Source organism: Falco cherrug, chromosome 7, assembly GCF_023634085.1.
Source record: "Falco cherrug isolate bFalChe1 chromosome 7, bFalChe1.pri, whole genome shotgun sequence".
Classification (NCBI taxonomy): domain Eukaryota; kingdom Metazoa; phylum Chordata; class Aves; order Falconiformes; family Falconidae; genus Falco; species Falco cherrug.
Genome location: NC_073703.1, coordinates 16,918,986 through 16,942,621, shown reverse-complemented (window position 1 = coordinate 16,942,621; position 23,636 = coordinate 16,918,986). Strand labels below are relative to the sequence as shown.

The window sequence follows — 23,636 nt, the reverse complement described above, 5'->3', positions numbered from 1 at the left end:
AGGTCTTGAAAACTATATTTTTTAAACCACCTTCTGGTTTCTTGTCATTGTCATTTCATTCTACTCTGCAAAACCCTTTTCTGCACATAAGGTATCTCAAGTCAGTTTGTAGCCCTCTTTTTTCCACAGTGCTGAACCTCCTTTGAGCTGAAGATATCTTCAGTGTTGAATTTTGCAATGGTTTTTCAAAGCATAAAAAACCCCTCTGCTGGAATGTAGGTTGTAATCTCAAGCATCCAGGAGTTAGGTAAGTCTACATCTATTCTGTTTTGGCACTCTGACAGTGACTTTCTTCATAAGCATACTGTCTGTGGACAGAATTTTGTAGGTAAAGCAAAATCGTCTCTATAATTTACCAGCCTGTTCACAAATCTGCTTCTGTCCTTTACTGGAATTATTATATGAAAAACTAGTGACATTTATTATTCGTTCTGTGGCCATTACTTGTCATAAGGAGTGGAGTTGTGTATGGCTTGGATACAGCATCTGAGTATTACCTTTCAAAGTTAGACATCGGCATTGTTTTTGTGATAGATAACAGTGTTTTAAATTATCAGTTATTTATTCCATAGTGTGGTACTGTTCTTTGATTTGACAAGAAATAGCTGTTGCCCTCGCGTGACTCTTGAATTACAGGTCTGAGAGAATGGATGTGGAAGGTTTCTGAATGAAGTCCCCTGCTGCTGCAGGCAATCTCAGCCTATCATTTCACATTTCGGTTTGTGAAATGTTTGGGCCTGTCATCTTAAAATGGAAGTTTTGTTTTAGTTTTGTCATTCCTTTATTCTGCTGCAGTGGTCAGAGATGGCAGAAGCTGAATGTGATCCTGACCAGTGCCTGAACGTAATACTGTGTGTTTCCATGAATGGTAAAGTGCTCCCAGTCAATCTGTTTCAGTCTGCCGGGGTTAAACACCTCTTTTCAAGATGATTTGGCTTAGTGTCTGTCACTGTAATGTAGTTCTGTCTCCTAGGATGCGATAGTTACCCACCTTTGGGCAAAAGAGGACTCTACCTTCTCGTCTCCCAGCTTGCTTTCCCTCATTTCTCTTTGTAAAAGGATAATTAAAATGTTCCCTCCATTCAGAAATAATCTTCGTTTTAAAATCATCTAATTACGTGCTTTATTCAGAGAAAAAGCTCCAAGAAGATGAAGACTATGGCATAGATAATGGATTGTGGCATCAGGCTGGAAAGTGGTGTCACACATAGCGCTGTTGCCCTACTTACTTGTTTCATTGGCTGAAAGTTTTAATTATAGATTTTTTTTCTGACTGGTGACATGTTAAGTGCTCACAATGTCAGGTTAAAGGTTTGGGACTAACTATAAATAACTCCAAAGGTGTTATTTATACCTGGGAAAGAACTCAAGGTGTTGTTACTTATGTTTTCTGGTGATTTTTTCCTTTGGTTTGGTTTGGGTTTTATGTTATTCTATTTTTAATGCAGCCTGATTATGAAAATTTCATTTGGCAGAAGAAGAGGGTATATTTTAGACAGACCAAACCATTAAAAATAATTCTCATCACATTTCGTAAGCTATCCAAGGTATTTTGATTCTGTTTTACTTGTGATTATCTTTTCAGTGTGGCATTTTGTTCTCTTAAAGTTTAATGACATAAAAGAGCCCTCTGCTGAGTGGACACAGCTGCCTGGCTGGACTACTCCATCCTCCTTGAAAGACTAAGTATCTTGCTGCCCGTGGTAGGACCTCTATATGCCCAGTGGTATATATATACTGTTGTGGCAGTAACAGCTCATCCCCTGCCGCTGGTGTGCCTGGGGAGTCATGATATGCTGGCCTTTCTCCTTCAAATGTCGAGTGCGGTCTTGGGCATTTTGTAGTGTTTGCCTTTCTCTCTGCCAAAAAGCAGAAAGAATAATATGCTAGAGGATGGTTACTCCAGTGTGTTAAAGCAAGACAATGGACTAATGTACTCTGGAAGACAAGAGCAGCTCTGAGTGTGGATGGAGCGCTGGCAGGGCGGTGCGAGAGGACTCTGCTGCAGACAATGAGTGAGCCCTTTGTTCCTCATGATAGCCGTAGCTGCTGCAAACACAAATACTCATTGCAGAAGAGATGGCAGCAATGTTTGCAGCTCACACAGAGCCAGCCATATCTTCTCTAGGCAAATTTATGAAAAGCATATATGTGTATGTACTTACACAGTAATATTATAATGGATTCCTTATTCCTGAGCACATGGATGAGTGCTAAGGAGGAGAGTATGTCTTCATATCTTACGATGTGGCGGAAAGGAAACTCTAGGCTAATTAGCAACAGTATTCGTAAGGAGAAATTATTTCAACCTCAGTTTTCTGTTACGGTCATTGGAAATGTGGAGCTCCCTCCTCTGCAGTGCTCTGAAGAGCCTGGTGTTTCCTACCGCTCCTGAGCTCCTGAGAAGGGACTAGGGACTGGAAATCCAGCGTGTCCTTTCCATGCTTTCACACACGTCCTTTGGGGATGTGACAGTTGGAGTGAGACACCTTCATTTCCATGTTCCTCTCTTGGCAACAGAGTTAGTTTTTTATTGATGGTTTTATCAGAAGCCTGCAGTACTGAGGTTGCATTACTTTGTTTTCTTATTTTTAATAAACTTAATCATCAGAGGATACATTTCATAGGACTTGAGCTTCCGGAGTCTTCATATATTTAATGAAATTTAATACATGAAACAGAGCTGGTAATCTACAAATGAAAAGCTTTTCATGTTGTTGCCTGTCTGCTGTGTTAGGCAGCTGCTGAAAGCAGAGCAGCAGTTTCATATTTTGGAATGGTGTGGGGTTTTTTGTTCGATTTGAAAGAGCACAGGAGGAATAAAAGAGCAGTGCCAGTCCTATGTAGAAATTGTTCTCTGTTTTTGACTCACTGCAGGAGCTGTCTGTGTGAGAGGGAAAGTGGTTGTCCCATTTAAACCTAGATGTTATGCATTCGGTTGGACTTCTCCCATGTCCTTCTGCTGCTCTTCTTGACCATGAGTATCCGTATCACTCGCACTACACTACATCCTTACGTACAGGGCTACAGGCTGTCCCTCAAGCATGTCTATCTACTGCTGGTGGAGTATGGGAGGGGCAGTGGGGAAGAAGCAAGAGTGTTTCTTCTTCCTTCCCCAGCTGGAAATCTTCATCACCACTGCCAGCCGCCTCAGGCATGCGTGCACGGCAGGCTTGGTGGCCGCTGAACCAGAGGGCTCCCTGGCAGGTGTTCTCATTTTCCTGTGGCCAAGGCTGGCATCGCTGGCAGTTCAGACTTCGTAGCCTGGACTACACACAGCTGGGTACCAAGCTGAATAGTTCTGCTTTCCCACAGCTTTCGCACCCAGGCTGACAGCTTGGTAGGTACGAATGTGTGAACTGTGCTGTAGTCATTCGCACCTGTCGCATGTGTTAAATGGAAGTTGAGAACATAAAATTAGGTTGCTTTGATCTTCTTAACGCTTTCCTATTAAATTTAAATCAGCACTCAGCCATTTCAAGTAATTTCCTTTTACCAAAATGGGGAAAATCTGCTTCAGCTGATGCCTTCATTCAGTTAAACTGTCCTGGAGATGTGTGACGTAACCAGTGGCTCCTCTATCCTACATTTTTGTGCCACACAAAGTACATGCTGGAGTTTTGCTCTTATCTGGGGGCTTGGCGATATTTTTGAAGATAGGTAACAGCTTGAGAGTGACAATGTGATCTGTAATTTAGCTTCATGCTTGTTTTTGACTCTCTCAAAAATAGAACATCAGATCTTCTGGAGGACCTTTAGGTTACAGAAAGCACAAACAGTTTTTCCATGCATATTTCTTTGCTTTCCCTGCATAGCATTTACTGATGGCCTCAGCAGGCATTTGAAGGCCATGCAGACTGTGTATGTGCTGCCTGAACGTGTGTGTGCCTGAAATTTCGCTCCGTTACTTAGTGCTGTAAGCGCAGCCTCGTCTGGGGCTTGGCTATACTTTCTGTGTTCCAGCCCCAGCTCTGTAAAGCTTTGGGGTAAAATTTTATTCCTTCTTTCTCCACTTCCAAGTATGTGAGATAGAGCTAAGCTCATCCAGCCCAAAGGTGTATTTTGAAATATCATTCATTTTAACTTTTGCTTTGGAAATAAAAAATACTGTATAAAGCATGTGTGGTTTTATTTTGAAAGATTCAGGCTACAGAAATGCTACTTTCTATCCTTGTTATTTTGTAGCATGTTTATTAATCATACAGTTGGAGTTTATGGATAGAGCTGTCTTTGAGATGAGAGAAAATTGTTTTTGTAGCAAATGGAGATATTTATTTTTTTTTTAATGAGAAGAAATTACTTCACAACAAAGGGATTGTCTTTGCTCCAGAGCTGTGAATTTGTGTGCTGAAGCCCTGCTTGAATTTTTCAGATTCAGAACAATTCTGGGAAAAGCTGGTGATTAGATCAGAAGGACGAAAGGTTTCTGTTGCTGACTCTGCTGTTGATTTCTCGATCTGTAAGATGGCATTAATGATCTTTACTAATGAGCACTGATAATGTAGTGGGGCGCTGCACCACAGACTCTGGATAGAAGTAGCTGCAGAAGCACGTAGTGAGTAGTGGTAACAGGTACTTTACAGTAGCCAGGTTTTCTAGAGCAGCTCTGCTGGCTGGCTGGGCTGTTGCAGCAGCGTCAATCCCGACTGAGCATCCTGGCTGCAGGCAGTCCAGTCAGCCATCCAGGCAGCTTGGTCACTAACAGCCTTGTTTCTGCCACATGCATTTACATTATTGCTGTATTGCTAACATTTATGGTGGAAGGGTTGTTGCCAAGCTGGGGAAACAAAAAATACATCTCCTTGAGAGGACAGCTGGTGATTAACATGTCTTTGTGTTTCAGAGATGAGCGAAATCAGTCAATCATTGTCAGTGGGGAATCTGGAGCCGGAAAGACCGTCTCTGCTAAGTATGCCATGAGGTACTTTGCCACAGTCAGTGGATCTGCCAGTGAAGCCAATGTTGAGGAGAAAGTCTTAGCCTCCAACCCCATCATGGAGGTAAAAGAGCTACTGCACTAACCCTCACCCTCCAGCTGCAGTTATTATTCTGGGGCTAACATAAGCATTCAACAGAGAGAGCAATCCATACTTTTTTTGAGGAGCAAAGAACCTAGAATAAATATATTTTAAATTTTTGGGTTTAGTCCACTTACCAGGTGGTGCTTCAGGCATCATTTTATGTAGTATTTATGAAAGACTGAAAGAAGGTGGGAGGTAATGTTTCAGTATTGTTAAGTTATTCACATAATAAAGTAATTTTGATATGAATACTGCTTTAAATGCACATGTGCATGCCTATGGAAAACCTAAGAAAATGCTTCACACAACAGATGCTTTGGCAGATATTTAGTGACTCTGCAATAGTGTGAAGTATTAGTGGACAGACATGGGTAAATGGAGTGCATGCAGTGAAACATGAAATGCAAAATGCAGCCACTGTTTTCTTTCTTGGGTATTTTTTTAAATGAACTATGTTTTATTCCTTCTTTCCTCCTGGCATGAGGAGTTCATGATGCTCAAACTATAGGTGTCCCATCACAGTTGTGTGTGTTCTGTCACAAGGTAATTGTGCCTGGTTTGTGGTGCTGTGTGGTGTTTTGAAACTGTTTTGTGGGATAAAACAAGCTGTGCCCTGATGGGCAGTGGGCTCTGCTGTTGAGGGATCCAAATGTCCAGCCATGGGAGGAAGCTGGGGCAGCTGATCTTTTCCTTGAGCTGCATCTACCCCACTGGGAGCAGCCTGGCCCGGGGCAGCAATGGCAGTTTTGTAGGCGTGAGCTCATCCCAGAGTACTCCTTTTACCGCTTCAGTTTGCAGTAAGCGTCATACCATCCTTGGCCACGTTGAGATTGGGTGCGTGGCTAACAGAACTTGGGGTGCCGAACACCCCCTCTGCCTTCCCCTGCATGCCACCGAGGTGGTACCTGGGCCAAGCAGGCGTAGCATCCTCACTGTCTGCTGAGTGAGTGGCAGCGAGAGACTCTGCAGGGGGGGTCTGCAGTTTGCTGTGTTTGCTGGGTGAAATAAAGGCTGGCTGCAGGTTTCCCTATGTCGCTTCCTTTGGTCTCAAAGCCTAAACCAAACATTATTGTCTCTCACTCCTTGGACCCCATCTCCCAATCAGCAGCCATCAGCTCACAACTAATTGTCTGATTTAATTTCCAAAGCAAGGAAATTTAAACTGAGGACTGGAAATGAACTTGCCATCCACACCGGTTTTTATCCACTAAAAAACAATGGTGGTGATTTTTTAAAAGAATTTTCTAAGGATAACGATTTCATGAACCTGTATATATCTAAAATTTTAATTAATATAAACATTGTTGTAATCAGATGAAAGTTACCCTTTTAACTTGAACCCCAAGCTTTAGAGTGAGTGTTGTGAAATCTGGTGTTGAGACAGACTCTATGGTAGCAAAATTAATGTTTCAAACTCTTCAGTTGATAAATCAGTAAAAATACAAATTAACACCTGTCAATTTGGAAAGAAATAAGTAATTCATTTTAGAAACAGGAAAATCCTCATGTCCTAAGTTGATCATAAAGTCTAAGGAGCAGATGGCAATTTTTTTTTTTTATTTCTATTTGGACAACCTAAATATCAGCGTTTTATGAGCTACAATCATTAGTGTCAGAATTTTTTCTGGCATGATCTTTCCCTGCTAGATACTCTGTAATATCAAGTGACCACTCTGCATTTCTAGCAACTATTTGAATAATTAGTTTTGTAGTCAATAACTATATACAGTGTTCCTATTGCAACTGTAGAAATTGTCAAGTCTTAAAAAATGTCTTTGTATGTGGTTTCCTGCCTCTCATGGTTTGTTGTTACCCTGTATAGCTCTGTGAATTGTACAGCTTAGTATGTACTCTGGTAAGCAATCTTAAAATGCCAAAGACTTTCTTAACCGTTTTTATAAGTAATACCTTTCAAAGTAATAATTGGTTTCTGAAAATATTGTAATACTATATTGCTACCACCATCAACAAAATATATCACGGTATCAATGATTTTTAAAAGACAAGAAATGCAGTCTTTGTATGTTCGGTTTGAATGAATTCTCCGTACTTAGAACTGCAGGGAGGCAGTTTGTTCTTACATCCTTCATGGCAGCTGTTCACCTCGTACCCACCTGGGCACCTGCTGGGTCAGGCGTGCGCACTGCTGTTGCTGCAGGGGGCTTTCTGGAGGTCTGATCCCCACTTCCCATGCTGTACCCTGCTAGCCCGCACTGACTCACTGGCCTTTTCTTTACAGATTTGGAATACTGATAGTCAGCATGGCTGTTTGCTCTCATTTGTTTTTCCCAAGTTTTATTTCAGTACAGAGTTCCTGTGAATGGCTACGTGAACTAGGAAACTAGGACATAGGTACAACTCTGTGTTCTTTAGTTATGGTGCACTTCAGACTTAGGTACTTGGTAATATACACCAAGTGGCATTTGACAAAAGGTACTGTGCTGTACCTGAATTACTCCAAATGCCATTCCTTTTGATACAGAGGTATCTTTAGGATGTCTTGGGGAGGTAAATTGCTACATGATGTCTAAAACATGACCTAAATGAGAAGAGAAAATGCTTTTCTTTGAAGTTCAGCATGTTGTGATTTGCATGTCTTGAATTCTGCTATATCCAGCTGGTACGTGTTGCAGGGTGAATCCTCACGCTGATGAGGTAAGGCAGAGGTGCACCAAGCCCATTTAGGAACCACAGTCATCATTTGCCCTGGCCATCCTAAGGCCACGTACTACAGAGGAAATAGATTAAATATCATTTATTGTGTGTGAAGCTGTATTGAATTAATCTAAGAAAGTTAGGCACATGGGGCAGCATTGACAATTGCGTCTGAGTTGGTAACCAAGCTGCTGTGGAAGGGATTCAGTTTCAGACAAATTACATGAATCTGTACATGTTAACTTTTAGATTATGTTTAAGTACACAGTAAATATTTTATAATGATATCTTTGCAGTAGTTTGGAAATGTGGTTGATTATAGAGGAGGAGTAGAAGTAGGAGTAGTAGTAATAATAATAATAATACAATTGTTAGCTAGACAGAACATAGAGGCTGTGTGCTGGACTATGGGTTTATGTTAGATAGACTTACAGAGGTTGCAGGTACTATAGATATATCTGTACACATGCATATATGAATATATACAGTGTGAAATAATTGTTACAGTTTTATTAAGTCCCTAGAAGAAATCTGGGTGTATGTGAGCATTCTGTTAGACTTTTTTAATGCTTTTAAAAGATTTCAGAGAGCAATAATGGATTTTTAGCTGCAAAATTAAGACTATGTGGAAATGAAATCATTGCTAGGAAGATGAGCTCCCGATCCTGTGTTAATGAAATAACCATATTTTGATGTAACTTTCTGACCAGGCAGAGATCCTTCTTTATTAAATTCTTGATTATTTTGAAACCAGGACAAAATTAATGTTGTTAAGTGTTTATGAGCCATGTAGACCATTAAATAGATCTGATAATTTCTAAAAGCTGTTAAACCTTTACAATATGCCTTTTTTTCCAGTCTATTGGAAATGCCAAAACTACGAGGAATGACAACAGCAGTCGCTTTGGGAAATACATTGAAATTGGTTTTGATAAGAGGTATCGCATCATTGGTGCTAACATGAGAACTTACCTCTTGGAAAAATCAAGAGTGGTGTTTCAGGTAACACTGATGGAGTCGTCTTATTGTATATTTGTGTGACTATGCTAAAAAAAAAACCAAACAAACTTTTGTTGCTGATATTAGTTATCTCTCCTAAGGGTTTGGTGTAATAGCGTATTTTTAATATGGCACTTGTGGGGAGGGGGGGTGGAGAAGGAAAACCAAGTCAGCTCTTCATTATATGAATTATTTGTAGTTGTAAAATGTGTATTATAAAGGCTGAGTATTTAAACATGAAATACTTTCAGCGCACTACTAGATGATGATCTTGTGCTTACAAAATTTACTTCAGAATTATGGTGTTGGTCATGAGTCATACCCTTCTGAGCTGTCTTTGTCCCTCATTTTAAAATTCCAGCTTTGCCTTGGCAAGAAAGATACTCCCCTTACCAGCTTACTATAAATGCTGAGGCAAATGGTATTAGTTATTTTTGGAAAATGAAGAGCCTTTAAGTGTGATCATTTCACCCACCCATAGAATGCTGAGCTATATTTAATAGTAATCCACAGTTCTGAAAAGTGAAATCATACACTTTTTTTGAAATTAAAATGTCCACATGCTTCTTGCTGGTGAAAATGGATTAAATTAGTCAAGAAGGGGATGGTAGATGCTGATTTATCTTTCCTTCTCCCATGTGGCTTCTATGCTCTTTAAGGTAATGCCAGAGAAAGCATTAAACATAGTAATTCTTTTCTACTCACAGATGTTTCTGGCACTTGTTAAGTTGTGAGAAATAATCAATTCCTTTCTTTTTAAAGGCAGAAGAGGAGAGAAATTACCACATCTTTTACCAACTTTGTGCCTCTGCAGCATTACCTGAGTTTAAAACTCTACGATTAGGTATGAAATTCACATTCATTGTGTTGTGCAATTGTAGGTACAAAGCAGCATCTGTGAGCTTTTTGAGCCATAGAACCAAAAGAATGGCTGGCTTTTAAATTCTAAACTTTTAAACCTTCAAATACTAAAATACATTGAAAATAACTAAAATGGCAGATCTCAGGCTTTGTGTTTTTTAGATAATACTAAAGTAACAGATTGTCTTATGATTGTCTTATTCTGCATGGTCTGATACACTCCAGTTGTAATCACTAGGACTTACTACGGCCTGGATTCCAGAGTAGCTTTCTGGTGGCGAGGGTGAAATTCTCTTCTTTTGGTCCTTTAAAACTTTTTTTCACAGCTCCAGCTACTAGAGAATTTTACCATTTCTGGTATGAGCACCTGAAAAGTTTATTTTGCATCTGCATACTTTCACTTGGGCTGTTACTAACAGTTACTTTGCCACCTCTGCTAACAGGGTGATCACAAAACTGATAAGTGACATTTTTCATTTTTCAAATTAAAATGTTGATAAAGGAAAAGTTTCTCGTTTAATGGGAACTGGCACTTCATACAAGAAAGGCATGATGATGACCTTGGGACAGGCAATCACCTCATTGTTTTCAAAATTCAACATGAATTTCAGTGCTGCTTCTGTATTGTTAAAAGTTAGCTTCATAGTGGGAAAACTGCACAGCCTGTTAGTGCTGATTTCTGAAATACCGTTCTGGTTTTAAAGTGTTTCTCTGCTCTTCTGCACCGTTCTGGCACATTTAGGATTTGCATCTGCTGACACAGGAAAGAAAGGAACTGATGTAATTATAACTAAAGAAGCCATTCAGCAGAGTCATCTTACAGCTTTCTTGAAACCTTAGCAGATCAGAAGAAAAGGAGTCTGTTACTGCAGCTGGAAGCGTGGCTACTGAAGCTGTAGGAATTTACACAGTACCTGGGTACAGTTACTGCTCTCCCAGCGAAGCCTAGTCCTGTCCCCAGAGTCGTATGAAGCTATCAGTTCTCCAGCCACGACTTCTCTGCCAGAACGGTTCGCAGATCATAAGATCACAGATCATAAGACTAAACCAGATGACGAATTGGAAACAAGAAGAAAATGGGCAAAATTGAATTTTTAAAATCCTGATGCCATAATGGCATAATGGTATCTGTCATGTCATTCCAAAGGGCTGCTGCTGTCAGCTCTGCACCTACCACTTGGGTGGCTGGCTCAGACTTGGAGAAGAATTGCTTCCAAAGTGATCGTTCCACAGGTGTGGAAGTCTGAGCCAAGGTTAGGTTGAGCATATGCTTGAGGGCCTATTGTAGGAACCACGTAGCTTAACAAAACTTACTCACACTGTTAAATCTTGAAAAAATCCTTCTCCAGAATAAATAGGTCCTATGAGCCAGAAGGCAAAAATATACTGACGTATTTGAAATCATGGATTCTGCCAAGAGCAACTTAAATCATTACACAGCTTTACAGATGTGCTGTGAATTTCTGCATCAGTGTATGTATAAGACTTGTTTTTTCTCTTACAGAGAATGCAAATTACTTCCACTATACGAAGCAAGGTGGAAGCCCTGTGATTGATGGTGTTGATGATGCTAAGGAAATGGTAAACACCAGGCAGGCCTGCACTTTGCTAGGTAATTTGTAAAACACAGTCATATCCTAAATCTGATATACTAGCAAGTGTTTTCTACATTGTTTGTGTGTATTTTCTTCTTACTCTGTTGCGTTTAAAAACAGGGGAGTTTGATAAACCTTGGAAATGAGATATTGTTACCACATTAAGAAGGTATTTAAATTGCAGTGGAATCACATTATCTAATGTAGGAGGAACACACATATGAACAGAATCAGTGGATTCCCTTGGTGTGGCATATAATGTTGGAGGTCACTGACAATGCACTTTGAAACAGCAAATTAAATAGTTCATTTTAATGGATTTTTTTGCGTCTGGTTGTAAAATGTTTTTAATAGAAGTGGAGCCAAGCAGTACTGTCAAATGCCAAAGTCTCTGAAAAAAGCACACAGTGGTCACCGATTTTCTCTTCTTAAAATTCTTCAACTGCAGCTCATGGTTCTTCATTTCCCTCTTCATTCAAAGCATTCTATTCATCATTTTTCAGGGATTAGTGATTCCTACCAGATGGGAATTTTTCGAATCCTTGCTGGCATCCTTCACTTGGGCAACGTGGAGTTTGCTTCTCGGGATTCTGACAGCTGCACTGTTCCCGTGAGTAGTAGATGAGCTGAAGGCATGGTTTCTACTCTGGCGGTTCTGCCTTCTGCTTGTTTGCGGGCATCTCTTCTGAAAAAGAGTAACAATATGAAAACGCAAGCAATGTGTTTATTTCTGATTTGTTAGCATTTTCACAGTTCCTTCTGTGTGGGGTTCAACTACTCTCAGTTTAGAAACTTTAGACAGTACTCTCTGTATTATAACAGGGGCTGCCTTAAATTTGTTCCATAAAAAGTCTACCAAGGCAGGCTAGCTTTCAAGTCCCAGGCAGGTGTCTAGATCGTTATGTTCCTACATGAATATGTTCCCTGCCCACAGCAAGTGCTTTGCAGGATGGGGTTTTTTAATGTTAAATGCCAAAGTGGCTTAAATAATTGCAAAGCAAATGCTTCACAAAGTCCTCTGGGGTGTTGAGACATGAGCATAGGATATACAGATATGATTCACGAGACTCAGCTAAGTGTTGTGGTTTTACCAGTCTTTCTTTACCTTTGCGGAGGTCAGCAATGAGGACTGCATAGTCTGATCTGAAAAAACCCACCCTCATTCAGTGAGGACCAAGGCTTCTTACTGAAGTCCGTATTCTGGAGATGAGAAACAAAAAAGATCTGACTTGTGAATCCCAGGAAGAGAAGAGTGCCAAGTGACCGGATTCTCCTTTTGCCTTTCCTTGAATGTCTACTGCTGGGCTACTTCATCTTTCTCTAAAAAGAGTAGCAACAGTTGCAGGTGGTTTTTTTCTGATTTTAACTATCAGTCACTTTGTCACGAATATACAGTAGCAGATGCTGGAGCTGAGACAAGAGGCCCTTCATTGGGCCACAGATGATTAGCGTGCCTGGTCTGACACCTGTCCATGGGATCTAACAGATAGCTGCTGTGAAACCACAGCAAGTCTGGCTCCTTGGTGTATCTTAAAAAGGTTTTCACTACAAAGAAAGTTTCATTTAATGATCACAGGTAGAAAGCTGATGAGCCCCAGGACATGATGAGCCAGCCTGTGTTGTAATGGGTATCTCCAATGCAGGAATCCCACTGAATGAGCTAGTACAAAGCTGCAAGTTCCTGTGCAGTCCTATCCTGACTTGGTAAATGTCTAGCAAGCGCCACTGAATATCTGCTCAATGGCATTCGCTACCTGAGCTGTGCTGTTCTCTGACAATAGCTGTGTCATTGCAGAGCTGTGTCGCCATGAAGCGCTGGTGTGGTGATGCAATGGTGGTGCTTCAGGGAGCTCAGCGAAGGGCTCCATGTGAATGAATCAGTTTGTTTAATGTCAGCTTGAGTAACGTTAATGCGACACTCCTTTATGCAGTAGTCATTATTATGTTATTATTCTCTTCTGAGCCAGTTGAAGTGGTATGGCTAAACTGAAAGAAGACACGCTCAGATAACTGGATTTTGGAGGTGTAACAGCACTAGCATGGGACCTGTATGCTGTAAGGACTGGAAGAAGCCCCAGAGAAGTCAGAAGGATGTGGAAATAGGATAAAGCTGATGTACCCTGAAGCTACCGGGCATGTAGTAACAGTCCCCTGTAATCTGTTCTTGTCAAGACGCCTCTTGTCAGCGTGCTGTTGAGCCACTGGGTGCAAAGTGAACGTGATGAGGAAGCAGTGTTAGGAGAGTTCCTTAGGAGGGAAGACCTGTCTGTCCTCCTTGATTTCTAGCTGTCAATTTGCTTTTTAGTCACGAGGTGTAGTATCTTAACTCATTGAGTGGTGAATGCACTGCACGGATTTTTATGCAGAAATCGTATATATCCATCTTGGTGTGCAAGACTTACTAGTTGATTTTACCTGGTTAAACAAAGGCCAATTTTTCCCTGGTACAGTCCAATTTGAGAGTTGGAGAACATCATTTGTGTGCTCTAAGCTCTTAATGTTTGTCTCCAGAATTCTCTGAGCACGTACTGTGTTAAATGCTGAGAGCAGAGCACTAAAGCCCTTCCGTACTTCTTTGTTCTTGGCTTGGGCTGCAGTGCCCCATTGCCCGTCACTCCCTGCCGTGGATGTGTATGAGCAGACGAGAGCACCACTCAGGAGCTGTAGTCCACTCTGTCCCCAGCACACAGCTGATGTCCTGTCCTCTGCATTTATCTAGCTTCCTCACTCAGAACTGAGACAGTTATAAGAATGCAAAATATCAAGTCCATCCCTGGGAAGCAAGGTGATTCATTTTTGGGAGGGTTGCAGGTTTCATGTGTGTGGCTTTTTGGTGAACACAAGTATAGTAAAATGCCTTTAGAGAAACTGTGATTCACTAATTTATTTCAGCAATGTGAATGTGAGAAGTGGGTAGGGAACTTGTTACGTTTGTAATGAGGAAGACCTGAAGAAGCTGCTGTTGCTGTTTATTGTTGGATCACTGCAGGCAGTTCTGATTGCATGATTGGATGTGTGCTATTGGTAATACTGTTTCAAGACCTAATGAGATTGTTTTTATTAGCCCAAGCATGAACCCCTCACCATCTTCTGCGACCTCATGGGGGTGGAGTACGACGAGATGGCCCACTGGCTTTGCCATAGGAAGCTCGCAACTGCCACTGAAACCTACATCAAGCCAATTTCTAAACTTCATGCCATCAATGCCAGAGATGCACTTGCCAAACATATCTACGCTAATCTCTTTAACTGGATAGTAGATCATGTGAACAAAGCCCTTCACGCTACTGTAAAACAGCATTCTTTCATTGGAGTGTTAGACATTTATGGGTGAGTCTTTTTGTCAGAGATATGACACCTCTTGCATAACTATCTGATTGCAAAGCATCTTTGTCTTTTATGTAGCGCTGCATGGATTACACAAAACCCCCAAACCCTACCAGCTGCTTATTTCAGCTGAAGGAAGTAGGTGTTTAGTTTTGACATGCTATCTAAGATCTTTGTCTTGACTCTCAGGTTTGACATTTATAGTGGGATTTCAGATTTTTGCTGCTGGTAGTTCCTTTATGTATTGCATATGGGAAAGTTACAAGGGAATTGTCATCTCACGGCTCCTCCAGGGTGTCACTTCTAGAGAGGACAGAGATAACTAACATGCTCTCCAGCAGCATCAGTCCCTTCCCAGTGTTACTCATCCCTGTCCAAAGAGGGAGCATCGCTGAATTGCCCGCACACTCCAATTTGCGATTTCCTTGTGTGCTTCATTGCTTCATTGTGGTTAGTTGTGCCTGGAATAGTACAATGCATTTAACTGGAGGGAAAGAATGTAAAATTATGGGGTCATTTAATCTGGGGGTTTTTGCTGCACTAGTGATTTTGAGTATCTGCATATTTTAGATTTGAGACGTTTGAAATCAACAGCTTTGAACAGTTCTGTATCAACTATGCCAATGAAAAACTGCAGCAACAGTTCAATATGGTAAGTAGGAAATGACTGGCATTTCCTCTTCCCTTTCCCCTCACCCAAGTTCATTCTGCTAATTGGGTCCCCAGCGGTTACGATGAATTCCTTCAGTCTATTAACCAGCTGTCCTGGCTGTGGGGGAGGGGGAGAGATTGGCTATCTCCTAGAAATAGATTTTATGACTAAGGGCTGCTCGGGGACTGTTTGAAATTCCGATCACAGTAACACTTGTAAGACAGAAGCAGGGCCTGGCAATTAAGACCCCGAGATTGCCTGTCAATGAGAGCACAGTGTGGATGAAGTTGGCGGTAGCGGTGTCTCCATAACCTCCAGCGAGAGCCTGCGCACGGGCAGCGAGGAGCGGGGCTTCACTGCTGCAAACCTGCCGCCCGCGCTTTCTCTCCTGGCATCATTTTTTGAGGGATTTCAGCCGCATCCTGAAGTTGATGACTGATGCGTGGCAGGAGGTGCCTCTTCCCCCTCCTCCAGAGACATCACGATGTTCTCCCTCTTCAGCCTTAGTGACGTTTGTAATTACATGTCTTACCTACATAATGATGAGGCGAGTTATTTATGCCGGGCCTGTTGCTAGGCTGTGCTGCAGTGCAGGAACGGCTTTGCAGCGTCTGGGTGAGCACAGTGCCCTGGCAGTGCGTGCTGGCCGTTCGCCCCGCGGCAGGGATGCATGCCGGCCAGCCAGCCGGCCTCCAGCCCCCGCGTGCCCTCTCCCTGCCGCTCGGGACACAGCCGCCTTTGGCTCCCTAAGTGGGATGTCATAACTGCCAAGCGCAAGGTATTTCGGAGTTCTCTCAGCTCCACAGCAAAGACCTAGTCTGTAAGGGCTGTAAGGGTTTGCTGCTTTGCTAAAGGTCCCTGGGTTCCCTTCCTTCTCACGCTGTTGCTGTAAGTGCTCATCTAGTGAAGGATGGGGCACAGCGGGGCTTCGGTGCGGGTGCCCCGCCAAGCTACGCAACCCCACACCGGTGGATGTGGACCCGTTGGGCTGCCGTGGAGGTACACAGAGTGGAAATTTCTTTAAGTGAAAGCCCAGTGTGTGGTGGCAGCCAGCAAGCCCTCACGTGCTGCTCAGGGATGGCCTGGCCGCCACTGGTGCCTCTGCAGCCTGCCCGCCGGCCCGGCCACCCGCCGTCCGTGAGGAAAATGAGCTCTGAAGACATCTTTCACCACATAATTGCTAATTCCTTTACAGTGAAGAAATGGTTTTATGTTTTATTCCAGGACTTAGGTTGGATACGACTCACCAGCAAAAGGCTGCCGTTGGCTCTCCTGTCAGGAATTAACTCGGCGTGTAACGCCAGCCGTTAAGCGGCGGGGTGGGAATGGCTCCCGCGGGTGCCGTTAAGGAGTGCTGCTTTGGAAAGGATGACGTTAAGCTAATGAAATAAAAGGGATAAACCACTTTGTCAGGGCAGTTGTGTGCTGCCTGGCAGAGCATGGCAGCAAGCTGCAGGGAGGCGTTTGTGTGTTGAGCCCAGGCGTGGCGGGGGCTGGCCCCGGGGATCCGGGTGCTTGTGGCGGCCCCCAGCCCTGCCCACAGTGCTCCGAGTTCGGGTCTGCTGCTGGAGCAGTTACTATGCATTAAAATGTAAATGGGAGATAAAACATCATTTAAAATAACTGGAGTCAGCAGTCTTTTTCAAAGAGCGCTTCTGCTATTAAGGCCACAGTTTGCCTGTTTAATATCTTATTATCTTTTTTGCCTCTAGTTTTAATTCATCTCCTATGCACATTTCATGAAAGCTGTGCAGGTTTTTAGTGATAACATTTTTGAGTAAATGTACAATTGTTACAGATCTTTGTACCAGATAAATCTTCCACAGAATTTTGCTTGAAGGATTTCTTGTGCTAGACTCCTAGAGTCATTCTTGCAGGTTTTTGCTGAAGAATAAATTTTAATGTAGTGCGTCATCCCAGAAAAAAAATCAGCAGCCATTTAAGAGAAAATGGAGCTCTGTTCTTGTACAAGGAAACACAAAAGTATTTATAGTGAAGTTTTACTTGAAATAGAGCAGTATTCTTAACTTCAAAATCATAAATGCATGGCATGTCCCACTTCGTAAGTTGCTGTTCCTGAACTTGAGGCTTTTTCTGGGTTTTGTGTTGGGTTTTTTTGAGGTAAAAGAGCTTACAGTAATTGTGGGACAATATAGTAAAAAGATAGGGAAAAACAGACGTTATTTGCAGAGAATATGGACAAGTGCTTTAATTTAGTCTGTTTGGTTTAGGCCAGGAAAATTAGTTAATTTATTTTTCATACTTTTTTTCTTTTACTTGTTAAAGGGTTTATTCAGTTGAACTAGTGTGTCACTTGACAGCCTGGATTTATGTGCCAGGCTGATTTCAAGTGAGAGTTGGCTGTATTCTGCATTTTACTTCACAGAAAACTGTGTTCTTTTTGCCCTGTAGCATGTCTTTAAACTGGAACAGGAAGAATATATGAAGGAACAAATACCATGGACCTTGATTGATTTCTACGACAATCAGCCTTGCATCAACCTCATAGAGGCCAAAATGGGAATTCTGGATCTGCTGGATGAGGAGTGCAAGGTGTGTGTTCAAGGGCTTTCATAGAGAAAGAGGTCACCAGCCATCCTGCTTCTGGGGCCTCACAGGGAAAAGTCACCTGCATACAGCCATCCCTTTGACACTCTGCTGTTGAAAGGATTTGGAAAACATACAAACAAAATTGGCAATTATGGGAAGAGAAACAATGGGTTTAGTCATGATTTCCACGCACCCACCCCCCATCATATATCTGTGTCTGTTCCTGGGTCTCTGATCAGCCTTTGCTTTGACTCTGGGAACTTTTTGTTTCCCCAAGTATAGCAAGTGCAGGCTTTGGTCCTGTCAGATTTTTCCAAATTGCCTCTCACTTGGTGTCTCACCTTTTGTCTTAGTTTAATTTATGCCAAACCATGTACAGGGGGCGGCGTGTTGCTTCTACTTCACTGGAAACTCAGCCTGGGGTTCTTGTGTATCACAAAGCACCACGAGAAATCTTTAATGAGAGTGGATGAGTTCTGACCCGCTGAGATGCTGCTCAGTCAGATAACGTAGCTCTTGGATCCCTGCCTTCAGGTGTGTGACAGTGGAAGCATTATTAGTGTCATGTGTGTCACACAGCAGCTATACCTGCTGCTGGGCTGCGCCCGGTCCAGGGTGTTAGACAGTGCATAGCTGGTTACTGGCTTCCTTGCCCATGGCAGTGCTGGAAATCTGAGGAGCTGGAGATTGAAAGCAAACCACAAAGTGTTGTCCCCTGTCGTCTTAGTTTCTTTTACTCCTGAAAAATTTGCAAGACATTTCAATGGCTGTGTCTTCTCTTTTGTAGATGCCAAAAGGCTCAGATGACACTTGGGCCCAAAAACTATACAATACTCATTTGAATAAATGTGCCCTCTTTGAAAAACCACGTTTGTCAAATAAGGCTTTTATCATCAAGCACTTTGCTGACAAGGTAAGGACTTTTCCTCCGCTACTTATTTCCGTGGCTTGTGTTGCTGAGCGTGTGCACGGGAGGGGATCCTGGGGTGGGCAGCTGTTGCAGGCAGGGGCTGGGCAGCAGCATCCCTGGCTCTACTCGTCTTCTTGCAAAATTTGTGCCTGCCTGTGCACCCTACCAGGAGAAGAAAGTTGATCTGGCAGCAGTGCAGAGCAGAGGCACAATCAAGAGCTCCTGACACATGCTTTAAACACTAACCATCCTTTTTCAAAACTAACAGCCTAGTGTATTTGCAATTCACAGCACAGTTATGCCATGGAAATACACAAAATAGAAAATCATTATCTCACTGCAGTTTTAGCGATGAGCGACAACAAAAGGATGTTGGTTTTGCTGCCATCTGAATGTGCAAGCAGGAGAGAGGGTAACACACCCTTCCCCTGACTGCTGCAGCTGCGTGTGCAGCTCTTACCCTCCTCTCCGCGGGCAGTGAGCAGCGGGTTCTGAGAAGCTGGGTGAGGGGTATTTCAGTGGAGTCCATGTGTTGTTCAGCTGCCACGATACATCAGCAAACTGAGCAACTCCTCGGGTTCAAATAAAATAAAAAAATCAAAAATCCTGTTTTAAGATAATTGTCTTGTTAAACAAAGGAGCTGCCTCAGAATACTGTCATTTTTGCTGAAAAAAGTTCGGAGAAGCTCTGTGATTCTTGCCAGCAGGTCTGTAGGTGCTGGTGGCGGGGGTTGGAGGCCTTTATTTGCCTCCGTTTCTCCCAGGTTCTTGAATTTACGTGTAGAAGAGGGGTCCTGTTCTTGTTGTGTCTAGTGTTACCTTAATGAAAGCAGCAAGGACACCTCTGTAACTGTTCAGATTCATGAGTTCTGTTTTATTTGGTGGATGAGAGAACAAAAAGGATTTAATTAATATTTCACGCACTGTCCATCACGCTAAACTTCAATACTTGACCACAAGGCTTTCCTGTGCCTTAGCTGGGCAGCGAGGGCTAAGGAACGCCCAAAGTCACTCCAAGCAGGTGTTGGCTCATCTCTCCGCTCTGATGCACTGCCTGTGCTAAGCATTTTGTGCTTTTCTGTGTGCTTACGTGAATGCACCCAGGCATCTTGAAGGGAAAAACAGAGCTGTAGCTGGCAGGTTAGTGACTTCAGTGCCTTGACATCTTCTCTGGGAGAAGGCAAGAGATTCTGCTGCCCTCTCGTGGCTTTGGCCCACGCGGTAAGAACGTCAGTGGTACCCACGGTGATGTTCCGAGGGGGCTTTCAGCCCTGGAGAGATCTGGGGGAGAACCTCAACCTTCTTCCCCCCCCCAGGAATTTTTTGCAGTCTTGCAAGAGGGGCTGCTGATGGTTGTCAGTCTGTCTGCTGTGAAAGCACAAATCTGCTGTAAGGGTCTGCTCTTGTATTTTATAGTCTGCGCTTCTCCTGGTACAAGATTGGAGAGTTAGCATGAGACACTTCATGAGAATTAGCATACTTTTGACAATAGTTTTGGGGTTTTGTTCAGCCTTGAATTAGGACAATGAAATAAATACTAGGGTTTTGTCTGATTCTCTGGTTGTTTCTTGGTCCAGGAGCCTCTGTGGCCCTATGATAGGGGATTGTTATGTATTATCACAACATTCAGACTTTTTATTGCTTCTGGTAAAAATAGTCTTTCTGAGTACAAATGAGGCATTTTCAGAATAAGCTGCAGGCAGATCTATTATTGCCTCTCAGCTAATGAGATGAGATTTTGTTCTCAGTTGCATCTGGATTTCACACAATTTTGCAGCCCTGATAACTTCAGTGAAGGAGATGCTCGACACACATTTTGATTCTTCACCTTTACGGTAACCATTCAGTCATGCTGTCTTCCCACAAGCATCTCTCAGCAGTGAACTATATCTGGTATAATGCAATAACAGTATTCATCTCTATATGTTTTAACGGTTTATGTTTTACCAGAAAGCACTCTCCTTGAGGAAAATCTGTGTTTATAAAAGATGGACTTCGGAGCTGATATTTTCAACATCCACAAGAATTACCTGTTTTAAATCTGAATGTTACAGCTGCTGAATTCTATGCAAAATATTAAATATTTTAGTACTTACTTTTGTGAAATGATGGTTTTCAGGTGGAATATCAATGTGAAGGCTTTTTGGAAAAGAATAAAGACACAGTTTATGAAGAACAGATTAAGGTCCTAAAATCAAGTAAGGTTAGTATAAGGATGTTTTTCTCTTCTTTTGCAGTTATGAATCATTGACTTAAGTGTCATATAAAGTTTCTTATAAACACAGGAAATATTTCTCCCTTAGCATCAGATCCACTGAAATTGAATATAGTTTGTGTTTTACTTGGCTATCTGTATTAATTTAGAATGTCCTGTAGCCTAATTTTGGTCCATGTAAGATCAGCCTATATTTAGCGACTGATTTCACTGTTTGTGTTTTTTGGATTGTGTGGTTGGGGTTTTTTTTGATTGGTTTGGGGTTTTTGGGTGGGGTTTTGTTTGTTGGTTTTTTTTTTTTACTTTCCGCAAAACTTAGCTGTATTTTCTGCAAAGGCATCAAGGAGTTCTAATATACTACAGTAGTATAAGAAGGGTTAAGAGTTAAGCCCTTAATTTTGTAATCTGAAAACAGAAGCTCTTTGCTAATGGCCTGACAATTAAACAGAAAATTTCTGGAGGAGAGACAAGTTTTGTTTCAGAAGCAAACTGAGGGAGGAATGAAATGTGTAGACCCTCATGACACAAACCAGAATTTACAGAGACTTGCTGTCTTGATATCTATGAAGGAAAGAAAACGTCTGAATTGAAAAATACTGCATGAAGGAGTATTATAGAACAGGCCTTCAGTGGCATCATCTGCTTTTTTTAATGGCAAAAATGCTAGTTGTGCTCTTCTGAAATGTAAAGGCAATTAACTTGACATTGTGCTGTGATGGCTGTTGGGAATTTGCTAGCGCTGATGGCCCAGGAAGCTGGGTATCAAGGACAGGCTATTTAAAATCATGCTAGAAAACCAACATTTTTCTCTTCTGTTTCTATTCTGAGCAGGTATGTGAAGCTAAATGATTAAAACATGTGATATAAGGAAAAACCACAGCAGGCTCTTCAGTGAGAGAAGTGGTTTGCGTGAAGTCAGTTGTCGCAGTGTGGGAGGCAGGGGCATCCCTGGGGCACTGGCAGGGACCAGCCGCCTGTAGCTCTGGCTGTGCCGCGGTGTGGCAGTGTGCTGTGCAGGGCGAGGGGCAAGGGGCTCCAGGGGATGTGGTCCAGTGAGTAAGGGACAGTGGGGATGTAGCTGCAATTAGAGCGTAACGGCTTGGGCAAGCTCAGCAGGTTGAGTCAATTCAGTATAAACACTAAGAAACAACAAGGTTTTCCCTAATGGTAAATTTAACTAAACCCAGTGTTTTAAAAAAAGACAAAAATCAACCGTCAAGAACATAGATTTTCAAAAGAAGAGTGTTTAATTTTTACTTTTCAGCAGGCTCTCTTTATTTGTAATTGTGGTGGGATTGCATTTCTGATTTTTTTTTTATTGTTGTTGCTGTTTTCTGCGTTTGCTGTGCACATTCAACAGAAGGTAATTCTAAATTGAATGCATCATCTGTCATCCTGCCCATGCTCACTCTCACATACAGCTCGAATGCTTCTTTGCTCTCCAAAGTGCATGACACAGACTGCTCTTGGCAGGCACCGTAGTGTTTAGCTATTTATTTTGGCCTTCTCTATAAATCCACCCCCAGGACCTCTTTCAACTAGTTCAGTTTCCATGCATGTGTCATGAAAGCAATACAACAGTCCTCAGCTTTTATGCTTGTTACTGGCGTGTTGTTGAAATCTTCTGTTGTGGCTCTGTACTGAAAGAAACGATCTGTAAGGTTGTTAGCAGCATGTGTGTTAAGTCTGAAAAAATTACAGGGGAAGAATGCTTGCTTGCCTGTTTTCTACCACGTGAATTACCTGCCCTTTGATCAGTGTTTTCCCTTTCTTGGAACACTCCTACTCTTCTGCAAAACAAGGAAAATGGATAAGATACTAAAAACCAAAATCAAATGAAAACCTGAAGGCCCCAACAGTGGCTCATCTCAGCAACGCTGTCCTGTTGCGGGCCTGTGCTGCAGAAGGCCCTGCATTGCTCCTTTCTTCTGCATGCAGGAACTGGGGGCCGCGTCTATGAAAGTGGTGCCTTTGAAATGCACCACAGGCAGATTTTCCCAGGGTTGGAAAAAGGGAATAAGGCTTAAAGAACTCATCCATCTGCAACTGAGACACTGGGGACCCCCTTCCCACCCCCACCCCAGCTGTGTGAGAGCATCAGGAGTTTCAAACAAAGCATATTGCATTCAGATAAGTTTCTGTGTGGGATGGAAAGGCTTGGCTCTGTAGCTCAGATGCCTGGGCATAGTGACTTGCTCTGTCTGACCGCGCGCAGCTGAGCAAGGTGGTGGTGGCCCAGTCATCCTCAACTCTTTGTTGAGTCAGTGGAAGGAGGCGGAGTAAGCTACCCTCTGGAAATGCCATTCTTCCACCAGCTACAGAGGTAATCTAAGGTCATCATGCTCCTAATCCAGCAGACTCAAGTGAGATAAAGCTAAGCTGTGATACTCCTTTTTTTAGTTCAGGAATTTAGGATACCTTTGTAGCATTCGTAGTCATTATATTATGCTAGAGTGCTGTGCTGGATGCTACTGAGGAACGTTTGATGCCTTCTGCTAGCCCATCTGGCACAACCACAGAGCACAAGCACCATTTTGTTGCACAGCATGTTTCATTGATATTGTGCATGCTCACCAAGTTTTATAAGGCAAACCCAATTTTTTTATTTTTTAGGTTGTACTTAGCTCAAGCACTTTCTAGTACTGAAAATTGAATGCTCCTATCTCTTGGGAGAAAATGCACAGATGCTAGATAAAAGATTATTCAATGACAGGTAGAGAAGTTCAGATTTTCTTACTCTTATAATGCTTCTAAAGTGCTGTAGTTGTCAGTGGAAAGACCTGGTGGTGTTATTTTTAGTTACAAGTTACTTCAAAGCAGCTATTATATATGGGTGTATTTTGTAGCCATT

General features: G+C 42.4%; 1 protein-coding gene across 9 annotated transcripts in view; it reads left to right on the top strand.

Annotated features, from left to right (window-relative positions):
- Window positions 1-23,636, top strand: part of MYO5A (myosin VA) — a 103,291-nt gene that overhangs the window by 39,804 nt on the left and 39,851 nt on the right. For 8 of the 9 annotated variants that reach the window (XM_055715830.1, XM_055715828.1, XM_055715825.1 and 5 more), the window contains exons 5-14: window positions 4,844-5,000; window positions 8,535-8,678; window positions 9,438-9,519; window positions 11,041-11,148; window positions 11,635-11,741; window positions 14,196-14,461; window positions 15,029-15,110; window positions 17,523-17,663; window positions 18,448-18,573; window positions 20,690-20,773. In XM_055715830.1, the coding sequence (XP_055571805.1) occupies window positions 4,844-5,000; window positions 8,535-8,678; window positions 9,438-9,519; window positions 11,041-11,148; window positions 11,635-11,741; window positions 14,196-14,461; window positions 15,029-15,110; window positions 17,523-17,663; window positions 18,448-18,573; window positions 20,690-20,773 (1,297 nt within the window). The remainder of the gene's footprint in view (window positions 1-4,843; window positions 5,001-8,534; window positions 8,679-9,437; window positions 9,520-11,040; window positions 11,149-11,634; window positions 11,742-14,195; window positions 14,462-15,028; window positions 15,111-17,522; window positions 17,664-18,447; window positions 18,574-20,689; window positions 20,774-23,636) is intronic. The other variant, XM_055715831.1, reaches the window with a different exon arrangement.